Source organism: Lolium perenne, chromosome 4 (genome assembly GCF_019359855.2).
Source record: "Lolium perenne isolate Kyuss_39 chromosome 4, Kyuss_2.0, whole genome shotgun sequence".
In the NCBI taxonomy this organism is placed as follows: domain Eukaryota; kingdom Viridiplantae; phylum Streptophyta; class Magnoliopsida; order Poales; family Poaceae; genus Lolium; species Lolium perenne.
Genome location: NC_067247.2, coordinates 367,424,463 through 367,436,923, shown reverse-complemented (window position 1 = coordinate 367,436,923; position 12,461 = coordinate 367,424,463). Strand labels below are relative to the sequence as shown.

At 42.8% G+C, this 12,461-nt stretch overlaps 1 protein-coding gene across 1 annotated transcript; it reads right to left on the bottom strand.

The window, feature by feature from the left end:
- Positions 1–1,189: 1,189 nt before the first annotated feature.
- On the bottom strand, positions 1,190–8,353 carry LOC127296667 (phytochrome A type 4). Its single transcript, XM_051326846.2, has 5 exons — positions 8,293–8,353; positions 3,766–5,882; positions 2,439–3,255; positions 1,846–2,136; positions 1,190–1,702 (listed from the first exon to the last, which is right to left on the bottom strand). Exons 2-5 carry the CDS (start codon positions 5,816–5,818, stop codon positions 1,498–1,500), a joined length of 3,366 nt encoding a protein of 1,121 aa, XP_051182806.2. The 5' UTR covers positions 5,819–5,882; positions 8,293–8,353; the 3' UTR covers positions 1,190–1,497.
- Between the last annotated feature and the right edge of the window lie 4,108 nt (positions 8,354–12,461).

Genomic DNA, 12,461 nt, shown 5'->3' with positions numbered 1-12,461 from the left:
AAATTTGATGTTTAAAAAAACTTTTCACAAGACATTTCTTCATTTCTTTTAGGCAAGATATAAAAAACATTAATTTTTCGGAAAATTTAGCGTGCACACGTATAATATCAGCACATAGGCGTTAATTTTTTGTTCCGATATTTTTTGACAAACGTTTTTCTCGGGTAGCAGGCGAACCTGACTTTATACATGGACAATTTTACCCTTCGTGTTATTTTTCTCTTACGCCCCACCGCGCCGTCCCATCCCCACTCCACTATCCCGGCCGCCGCCACCGCCGCCGCCGCGCGGCGCTCTCATCGGCCACCCCCCCTCCCTCCACCGGCGGCCTCTTTCTGGCCTACGCATTCGCAGCCGCCGCGCGAAAACTGCAATCTGATGCTGGAGCAAAGGTAAACTTCCATCGAGTTTACTGAAATTTTATTCTCTGAAGAACCATTTCCTGGTGTGCATTTGAGTTCAGAATTTATTCATGTAGACTTAAACTTGAACCTTGCCCTGAGCCATTGACAAGCAATCCTAGAATCCAACCTTGCTTCTGCACTGACTGCCTCTACTATATATATATATATTTTTTGACGGTGAAACCGTAGGGGAAGCCCCTACGGTATATTTTTAACTCACCGTCGCTCATCAGCTCATGGCTATCCTTGAAACTGAAACATTGCTGCATGGAAAGCAGAAAACAAAATTATGTAGCAAAAGGCCACACTGACATCGCTACTTCTGAAAATTGGACCTTAAAATCCAAACCCTTCCATACTAATAAGATATATAGTACGCACATCAGAAAATTACTTCACTTTCAGTGACAAATAGATGAACAATATCATATCCATAGCTTTTCATTCAGTGTCATACACTCATACCCGTAGCAGTTAGGGAGACAACGATTTTTTATCAATAATGTCAGTAACTAAAGACTAAAGCTATAAGCTATACTAGCTTTTAGCTGTGGGTTTGTGGGTTTCACGGGCACCCTTTTGTATTGTCACAACGGAGTATGGGTTAAGAAAGTAGAAATATGCACGACCAACAGTTGTGACAAAAGAAACACATCAGGGTATTCGCAGATGCTTGGCACCTAAGAGCATTGGGAGTTGATCGCAGGTAGTAACTGTGCTCTAACGAGGCATGAAACCCCGTCGCCCCTTGCCAGGAATAGAGGAAGGCACACAAGGCGCAGGGGTTAATAGAAGTTTAGGTTTAGTTTCTTGCTTGATTCGTTTCCTCCACCAGCGGGGATATAAATAATTCGATGACATGAATACTCCGACTAGAATTAGAAATAGACTTCTAAACGATTTGGAAACAGCAGGGTAACCTTCTTCGGGACAAAACCTTTCTGTTCCCAAATCCTAAGACTCAATTTATTACTAACTGAAAAATGATTAGGGCACCAAGTCCATAGCCTAGTCGGTTGGCTTTTCCCTGGAAGTGCGTACACTAATCTTTGTTTCACATACCATCTCATGACCATATGTTGGACTGGCTTCTTCATAATTGTCGCATTTCAAGTTCGAAGGTGAGGATGAAGGTTGACACGTTAGCTTCCCTTAGATGGCGTACATCGCCATTCATGAGACTCAACAGGTTTTTAGATACTAGGAGGGCCATTCCCTCCTCTGACTTCTCCTTGCTGTCCTCCTCAAACATTTGTGACATTAGCTCTGCTGGGACTCCTAATTCCAGGTGCTTGATCCTGACAATAATAAAGAAAGGAATAACTATCACTAAGCATTCCCGTCGAAAAACGACCATTGAGCATTCATACGTTTCGTCTTCCTTGTCAGAAAGTAATTAATGGGCCTATGCATGCAAATTGAACTTGAGCGATCAATATACCTGATTTCAAGGTCAATAAGATGAAGATTTCCTCTGATGCTTTTCTTTGTCAGCTTGGAAGAAATCCCAAGAGAACCTCCAACGGGAGAGAACTTCACTGAAACAAATAGGACATCAGAGAGAATCTGCTGGAGTCGAACACCATCTCCGTAGACTAATTGCTTCAGAAATATCTCTGGCATGTTGCAAGAGACTGTGATCCCTTTTCCCTGGCAGGCTAGCAGTACTTGACTTACAGCAGCCATCACCACATCTTGCAACACAAATTCAGCCATCTCCAAATCCAAGCAGCTACATATGTGGCCACAAAAGATGAAAGATAAGTTGCTTCTAGAGATAACATTAAGTTTATTATGCAGATAGTAACTCAAAAATCTAAATGCATGTTTGATTAGTAAGTGAAGCCATACTGGGCAAGTTTACCCAAGGCAGCATAGTGGCTAAGCTTAACAAGTTGTGTAAATGTGAACATATTTATCGTTCAATTTTAGTCACATAAGAAGGCATATAGGCATGAAATCAAGTGGAATTAGGACAACAAAAGAAAATATCAACCTAATAGAACAATTCAGAAGATTTGGCAAGAACAGTACTTTTCGGTGATGTTATCTTGATCCAAGTCCACAAGTATCTTGTTTAGCTGGTGGTGACAATTATCTGCGACATGGATCTGCTTCATCTGTTCTTCATTTAAACCTGTATTCTTCAGTGCTTTCCTTGAGTAAAGCATGCCTGAGAGAGGGTTCGTGACCGCATGTCTCATGTAGGAGAAAGCCCTCAACTTTTTTATTGACTTCTGCTCTGAAGCTTTCTGCACCTGTAGAGTATGTTGCAGCTCCTGACTAGCGACATGAATAAAACAGAATACTCCAGTGATGAGACCACCCTCATTTTTTTTTCTGTTCACTGATAGAAGACACTCAATGTACTTCCCACTTCGGTCGAAGAAGCTAAATGGAGCCTTTTTTGATCCTTCTCCGGCTAGTGCACTGTAGACAAGAACGCAAAGACCTACAAATGCATTTTTGTTCTTCAAACGGCAAGAGGCATTGCTACTGTCAAACACTTCACCAAGAAGCTTCTTATCAAGCATTTCATCTTTGTGCCACCCAGTTAGCTTGGTCATTGCAGCATTCCACTCAGAGCACCATCCAAATTCATCAGCACCAAATATAGGAGGAATCAGTGGGTTCGGGTTGTGAATGATCGCCATGTAGTCTCTCTCAACCCGAGTAAACTTGTCCATCGCCAACTTATGGACAGTCATATCTTGGGCTACAAAGCACACCCCAACAACATGACCATGAAGGTCCCGAGTTGCACAAGTATTCACAATCAAGATAACAGGGACATCATCCACCTTCGGGCCATGAGTCTTCACCTCAAATTGAACTTCTTTCTCTTCTTTACCTGCTTGATCAGTGAAATATTTAGAGAATTGATATTGCCAACTAATCAAGTGTAAATAGTGTAAGTTGGTGACACGGTGACCAGTTAGGTTCAACACACAAATTATGTATCTACAATTCTACATATACACCTCTTTATCATTTTAAACATATTTCATTACTGATTACAAGATACCTCAAAGTGAGTCTATGAAAAAATTCATTTGAGTCCATATACTTTATATTATTTGGATACCTACTGCTTTTCTGTACATGAAAAATGGTATATTAAAAAAACTAAGGGCTCCGATGATACTTTTTCCTACTACCTATATTGAGGTATCTTAGAATAATTAATGAGGTATATTTGGAATGTTAAAGTGGCATAATGCATTCATTTAACAGATATACTGTATGTGGGAGTACATACTCCCAAGAGTATATAAAAGGAGACATATATAGCAAACAAAGTTGCAGCTAAAAGTAGAGGCAGGGGGTAAATAATGAAAACAAACAGAATTTTTTTACTCACCCTGCAAAGCCAGATATAGCATCCTCTGGACAACTGGTTGAGAAGATTTCTCCACAAGGGAAAGTATGTCTCTTCCGATAGCATCATCAATTCTTAGCCCAGTCAATTCCGCTGCTTTCTGATTCCACCCGTTGACCAATCCATTGACGTCTACTGCCAATATTGGAACAGTTGTTGTTTCCATTAGACGAATCATTTCACTGGTCACTGCCTGCAGTTCTGCAAGCCCATCAAGTTTAAGATTACCAATCTGCTTATCTAAACTAGCTTCGCGGGTTGGCTTGATGGCATCATTCAGCATATCTCGAAGTATAAGTTGCAACGAATGAATAGCATCTATCTCATAGTCAGTCCAAGACAAGCTCTTCATCTTGACAGCTTCAAGGAATGCTTTGAAAGACAGTCTTGGGTGCATCTTTCTGCTGTCATCCATGTCCGAGGAATCATTCTTTGCACCTGCCCATCTGATTTCAGCACCTGTATGTGACCTGAACCAAAAAAGAATATCCTTGGAGTTAATCTTGGCCACTGCCATTCCACAAATCATATCACCAAGAGCAGAAGCTCCTGGATAGCCAGCATCATGGAGGCTATCAGTACTCAGGCCAGTGGAATCCCTGTGAACTTCTGACAGCCATAAGGCAATATCATGTATCTGAGACTCGGTCGGAGCATTACACAGGCGCCATACTTTGCCTCCATGCAAAAGAGCAGCACCATCACATTTGACTAGGTCCATGACATTGGGTGTCCCTGATACAATAGTCAGGGGAGAGGCTTCTCTGAACAGCATGCCAGAGAGAACGGTTTGCATCCTCAGTATGCTCTTCTCACGCAGCTGTTTCTCCAATTCAAACTCCTTGCTTACATGGACAGCAACCACCTGTGCTAAGAACTCACAAGCATAACGCAGAGGAAAAGGGATATATCTGGGGCTCTCATGATGACAAACAAGGAGGCCCCATAGTTTCTTCTTCTGCTGGTGTTGTGCTGGTTGTTCAGACTCGAATTCATCCTCCTCTTCATCGTCATTAACCACGACAGCCATGACAAGGGATGCAATCGTGTTCATGTTCTCCATGTACTGAAGGTGACAACTGTGTGGTGCTCTGAGTGCTGAACCACACAAGCTAATATCAAAGGGATGTGCCTCATCTTCGATGACCTTTATGGATGTCGCACGGCAATCACAGATCATCCGTACCTTGTTCTTCATGAAAAGAAACCTGGATGCTTGAGGGATATCAGTGGCTGGATAGTGCAGACCTAGATAAGGCTCAAGACCAGGCTTTGTGATCTCGGCAAAGACCTCGCCATGGTCATCTTCATGAAACTTGTAAGCCATAACCCTATCATACCCTGTAAGGTCAAAGAGTTCCTTAACCACAGTATTGCATAGCACTTCCATGCTTCCACCTGGCAGTGACTGGATCTTGGAGATTGCCTTGGCAGCAAGCTTGTAAGAGTGCAAAGCCCCAGCAGCAGTGGCAGGAAATTTTGTTGGCTCTACAGGCTCAAAGTCTACCACCAAACAACCAGTTGATCGATGAACAATGGCATAGAAAGGCTTGCCTGAGGTCTTGCACTGAACTAGGATAGGATTCAGCAAAGAAACATCAGCAAACCCCAGTGCCTTATGCAGCGCACCTTGGTCAGTGAAAAGAGACTGTACATTTGTGCCAATGCCTAGCCTTGGGTGGTTATCAACACTGGTTACTTCATGGCTGACCGTTGTAAGCATTTCCGGCGCATTTTCACTGAATGCGATGACATTGAAGCTCTTCTCATCAAGGGCCAACAAGCAACCAAATGGTTGGATTATCTTTCCTGTCTGAATGTGCTGCAAGTAGGCTATGACCTTCTCCGACAGCCCCTGCTGCAAAGGTGGAGCAGTCAGCTGGGCTTCAACCAGCTTGGAGTTGTCAAAGGAGTCACCAGATTCTTCATATTCATCATTGAGTTCAGCATCAAGGGTTGTCTGTGCTAATACCCTTGCCCGGGAGCTCTGGCGGTTTCGGCTAGAAGAACTGGAAGTAGACGTTGAGGAAGACATTTCCTGCTTCAAGTACTTGAACCACTCAGCAGTCGTATCTCGTATATGCTGTGTGTCACGCCTTCTATGCATATAAGTGAGAAGTGATAAATATTAGTTATAGTAAAATGTAAAGGTACGGTAAACCACTGACAACTCATAAAATGCAGAGCGAAAATCGGCATGTCTAGATATATTTGATCAATATGATGAAATGCTATTAAAGATGTGTTTATTTTCCTGTTTTCGGAAGGGTGAGCAAATTTGATGGACTTAGAAGACTGAAAACAATACAAAGGTCTACCAAGGGAAAGAAAGAAGCTGAACTCTGTTGCTGCCTGAAATCATGAATTTCTGGTGTCAACACACTGTTGATAAGCGACACATCTCCTGCAAACCCAAAGATCTTCTAAAGATACTTCATATGCTAATCATAAGGAGCTCACTATTTTTGTATCCGCAACCCATCCAGTTCAATGCGTCAATATCTTAAAAGTGGTGAGTTGGGAGGTGAGTTAATAGGTCAGATTCAGTCTTATCAAATGAATAGTACATTAGTGTAATGAGTGATCGTTTTTTCAAACAATAAAGTTGACTAAAGGTTGCAGTTTTTTTTTGAGATTAAGGTTGTAGTTTTCTAACAATAGAAGATTCACTTATCTGCAGAAAAACAATGTGCATATAGTATTGGGAAGGTTATATTGGGCCTTTCTGTTGTGTACCTGAATGATTTAAACAACAGAATTCCATATTTGACATAATTTGGAACGAAATAGACTCTAGGAAGGCAGGCCTGACACTGATCGGTACTTTGAGTAACATACTTTTCCAGAGTAAATTTCTCGAGGGAGCATCTGAACATGTCTACCTATCAAGCTAGCAAGGCAGGTAGATATGGTAGGAGCAAATCTGCTAGCAAATCAACAGATATTAAATACAATTCAGGGAAAGGTTGTCTCCTTTCTAATGAGCTAATGATGATAGTGAGACTTCTTTTTTGTGAAATTGAGCTAAGACCAACCATTGGAGTTCCTTGTTTAATATTTTGTACATCATTTATGTACTCCCTCCGATCTAAATTAGTTGACAAACGCATCTAGGTACATCCTCACTTATATAAAGTGGAGTCAATTAATTTCGATCGGAGGGAGTAGAACATACTGGTCCAAAACAAATGACTGATGATTGAATTATACTACCCAGGCTGTTAGTTTGCCTTATTTCCCGTACCCTTTAGTTCTGAATTTCTTATGTCAACAATGGCGCCTTTGTGAAACAAGATCTTCTGTGGAGTTAGTTGCTGAAAGATCTTTTTTTGGTACTACCTCTGACCACAAATAGATGTTGAAAGTTTGACTAAATTTGGATGTATCTTGACACTCTTTAGTGTATAGATACATCCGAATTTAAACAAATCTTTGGCATCTTTTTATGGAAGGAGAGAGTACTAAACGGCAAACTTAATTTTGATTGGATTAATGTAACTGATTCCAACATTAAATTACAACAGATACTTTGGTCTCCTGTAGTACTTCAGTATTTTCAAAAAACAATGATAATAAAACTTTTTTTTGCAGGAAGTGTAGTGTGCAAGCTCAAATCTGGGTAGCGCTCGTAGAGGAGTTTGATCTGTTTTTGTTAAAGCTTAGGACATTATCTTTTACTCTAGATGGTATCCATGTTCACTTTGACGAGTTAATGGAGTGGTGGATGCCAAATCTACCGAGGATGCACCAAATTGAAGATGTAACTTGTGCTATACCATTTATTCCCTCGCTGAAGAAGAAAGTTCAGGGGTTAACAAAATGAAGTGTTCTTCTGAAACTTGGTGATCTGTTTGTGAGGCCAGAAGAGAAAATTTTCTCTATCAGCCATGTAGCCATGTGCTTGATCATCGAGAATATCATGTTTTCATTGATTTGTAGAATTGCTAGGGAATCAACCCCTACAGGGATCGGGTGACAGCAGGGAGTCCACCACGGCCTAAAGGTGTGGATTTTGAGTTTTCACGTTTCTGACCTAGGACTAGGATAGTTACGGGAGTTTTTGTGCTTTGTTTGTTGGCTTGCTAGTCGTTGTTGCTACTTGTGTAAGCTGGTGATCCCCAGCGTGAAACCACGATAAAACTCCCTAGTTTCTGTTGCTCTAATGAAAAGCAGGGCTATGCCTTTTCCTCTTAAGAAATATATATTTTGAGTGTTCGCGTTTGTGGGGTAACAAGAAAACTCATGGGTTCTGAAGAAAAACAGCTCCTAGGTTTTGTCGCTACAACACAGTTCAAGAATGAAACTTTACAAAAACCACAGAAATTCATGCGTACTAACACATCACACTAAGCATGGTCGCAGAAACAGAACATGAACATCACGCTCTAGATGAGAAAGGAAATAAATTAGCTTCCGGCATCACTATGTCTATAACACATCCAAACATACATCATACCTACAAGCAACAGGGAAAGGAAAGAAAAAGCAGCACGGAGGGAGGGAGGGTACCTGCTACCGGCGCGCGGCGGCAATGAAGAGGAGCAGGAGTGGAGTGAGCTCTGGGACTGGGAGCGCCGTGCCTGGAATATATATACTGGCGTACGTGATGACCCTCCGCGTCCATGCTGACCCTTGATCATGGAGGAGCCTAATTCACCGGCCGCGATTTTATTTGAGCCTCTACTAAGAATACAAGCTATACAACTCAAAAAAGAGAAGAAAGATGCAAGCTGTAGTATCTTGCGCAAAGGAGAGTGGACTTTCAGAGCAGGTGCTTGGTGAGCACCCGTATCCAAATCGTGTATACTGCATCAAGATCCGTGCAAGTTCTTTTTTGTTTTCCTTTCAAACAATTTCTCATCTTTGTATCTCTCACACCACACATTGTTTGAACTCGAAAATTTGCAGATTACTTAAACATAACAATCGGAATGTGGGAAAAATATTTTAGATTTTTTATGCCATTATCCACATATGTATTTCAAGAATTTATTTTGAATTTTAAATAATTTAAAATTTAACTTTACACAAAAAAAAACCAAACTATTTTTCCTCCATTCTATTTGTTATTTTTGAGTGACCTAAAAAAAATCAAATCGAAATATTACATAATTTGGAAGATACAAAAAAGATAAAGTGGAAAGCGCACCTGCTCCATTCCACATTTCCCTTGCGCAAAACGCACAAACACACGCACCACACTCACGCACGCCACAACTCACATCCTTGTCATACCTAGCCATCTCCAGCGGACTCTATTTCGAATATAGTTCACAAGACCCATTTGTCTACACTGGCCACTTTGCCTCTTTTTTTTTTTCTTCTCATTTCACCAAATTGAAATATATGAAAGAAAAACAATAATGAAGTTTACAACCAAATAAATTGAAATAGTTTACAACCAAATAAATAACATAGTTCACAATCAAAAAGAGAGAGAGAGATGACTACTGGTTTTCTACATGATCCCACGTATACTCAATCAAATCCTCTTGAAGTCGACGGTGAATGTGGTGATCACAAATCTCATGATGCCCATACCCAACAATGTTGCTGGCTCCGGGTCTACCAATTCACCATAAAATTGCCACCTTGATCATGGAGGCTATTATCACGATTATGTTGTGCACAGTCACACAAACAATCATCACTTCCCACATGGTCTTAAGAGCATCTCCAGCCGCGTCCCCCAAACGGCGCCGGATTTATCGTTTGGAAGACGTGCTTCGTTTGTGTCGCGCTTGGGGACGTCGCTCCCCAGCCGCGTCCCCCAAATGCGCCCCCAAAACTTTAAAATACTATATTTTTATTTTAGTAGATAGAAGAAATGTGTAGGTAACGTTGTACTAATATTGCTGCTAATATTTAAAGCAGTGCAACATAAATAAATTACATATAGAAACTTCGAAAAATATAAACAAATTACATATAAAAATTTAAACTATTTCTTTGATGGCCCCGCCTCGTCGTTCTCACGGTGGTGCTTCCTGCTCGTCACCTCTTCCGAAGAGGCGGTGTCGTTCGACGCGTCGGAGGAACTTGTGTCCTCCACGTCGTCGACGGTGCTCGCCGGCTGCTAATTCGCCTTCGCCTACGCTTTCGCCTCCGCCTCCACCTTCGCCCAGGCCGCCGCCTCAGCCTCTTCCTCCTCCTCCTCGGCCTCCCATTCCTTGCTACTGTCCGGTGGCTGGGAATCATCGCTGCTAGGCGTCGCATCTTTGTCCCACAAGTGGCGCCATCCCGACGGCTTACCCTCGTTGTCGGTGTCTGATGGCAGCTGAGAGAGGTCGCTCATTGTGAGAGAGGAGAGCTTTCGATGAATGGCGGCTGGTTGTAGATCGGAGAAAGTGCATACATAGGGGTCTTGTTGAGCGCGGATGAACGGCGGCACATATATCGAAGAGAGTGGTGGTTGCTCTTCCGTGGAGTTCGTGTGTCGATCGACGCGGTTGCCAATGCGACGGTTCCCCTTCTCGGCAACTGCACCGTCCCTAGGTAGGCGGCGGTTGAGCGTCCGTTTGTGAGTCGCTGACGCGTCGAGCCCGCGTCTCTTGGTGTCGCAAATCGTTGTGTCCGGCGTGCCCGGAGGGTCCCCTGTGTAGCGGGGACGGGCTCGGGCCACCGGACACCGTGTTAGGCCGCGCCGGACGGAAAGAGCCTTTGGAACACGCGGCTGGGAACGTTTTTTTATCCGGCGCGTCCCAAATTCCTTTGGGGGACGCGGCTGGAGATGCTCTAATGATCCATGTTCTAGCAGGGTGCTGAATAATAGCAACTGGGATTGGAGCACACCAAATACCCGCTCCACATCCTTCATACAAGTCTCTTGTTCTTTTGCAAACCTCTTACATTTCTTTTCTTCAGGGTAGTTGATTGTATTTACAATTGTAGACCAATTAGGATAGATACAATCAGCTAGATAGTACCTCTTGTTCTATACATGGATATTAATATTATAGTTGACCACTTGAGCATTGCATTTCACAAGCCTAGAAAATACCTGAGAGCGTTGGAGCACATTGATATTAATTGTGAGAACCTGTCATGTTAAAGAAAGACCGGCAAATCCACATATCTTGTGACACAACCGCCTCAAGAATGACGACGCACCCATCCACATGTGTGCTATGTTGCCCTTACCAAGCACAATGACATATTTTTCATTCTCAATGCATGCAATCTATGCTTTTAGGTATCCTAGGAAACCCCATTAACTCCCAATTTAGCCGCACAAATGGCCGAACATGTCTTAGGCGGCACGGAGGATGAACGGGTCTGAGCCAACGGTCGACGAAATGGCCGAACATGTCCTGTCATGGACGACAGCCGCAAAAAACAGTTGAGCATTGGGACGAAGACATAACACTACAACGCCTAGGTCCCAAGATCGTCTGGCTGCGAAAATTGCGCACAACAAAGCCGACAATAGTCTTGGCCTCCGGCGAGCAGCAGCCAAACCGACTACACCGACAAAGCGACGAACGGTACAGATGATGGGGTCACAACGGTGAGAGAGGGGGTTTCTTTGGCTATGCATTGGTATGCCACTAGCGGGCAAGTCCGGGGAGGACCAGAGGAGGATGCACGCGGACGCGGGTGTTGTGCGCGTGGCCGCATTCTAAAGCAAAAATTGGGCTTGAAAGAGGTCATCGTGTACTCGATCTGTTTGGGTCGCGTCATTGGGTCATGTCCATGTTCAGGCGAACAAGTTCGGAATGACTCGACTCGGTTTGTTTGGGTTGAACAGAAGATGCCTTAACTAACCCACGGAAGATCAAGACGCTCTACATGATATCGCTTCCATTCTGTCAACGGGTTCATCGACCTTGGCTGCTTTGATTTTTCTTTCTTCTTGCGGCTCTGGTACTTCACATCTACTATTTTGCTGGTGCTTTGGAATTTTTACCTATTTTTTTCCTCTTTCCTTCGGTAACTTCTCTATTTTTCTTTGCACTTTCTTTTTTCCATTTCAATTTTTTTTCTTTGCACAAATTTGGTATTTCTAACTAGTTTAACCAATATAAATTTCTAAGAACCGATTCTTAGGATCATCAGCTTGGACAAAAAAAGCTCACAGTCAACTTAAAACGATGCTCCATTTTTGTTCTTGTTCTTCTTCTTCTTCTTCTTCTTTAACTTTAGCTACCTTGATTTTTCCCAACGATAATATCATACTTTCTGTCGCTACGGTCGACAAGTTTACCATGACCTAGGTTTACAGATTATGGCGTGGAAGAAGAAGCAAAGTTTTCTTCGAAATTCTTGATGAAAGTAGAGTCATCGAAAGATGACCCTCTGCATCGCGCCCCTACACGACTGAGAGGAAAGCTGACATGGAAAAAATGAGACCACGACTTTGACATGGCAGTTTTCTATTTTATCTTGAAAGTTTTCATCTATCGTAGGCTAAAAGGTCCAATGGCTAGTGATGCGTTCTCTCCGCGGGACTAAAAATCTCACATTCCTGGCCAAAAGAGAACGCATCCAAGGTCAGCGACTACTTTCCGTTTAGATGTGATGGTTGCACGTCGCTTTCTTGATTTATTTGTTTGCAGTGTATTTTCTCGATCACCCCTCCAGCTATATCGACAGTTGCTAACCAGGGGCCAGCACAACAAGGGCTGGTTCTCACGCCATGCTACAAGTAGCCACCCGCGACAAACAAGGTCCAACTCACA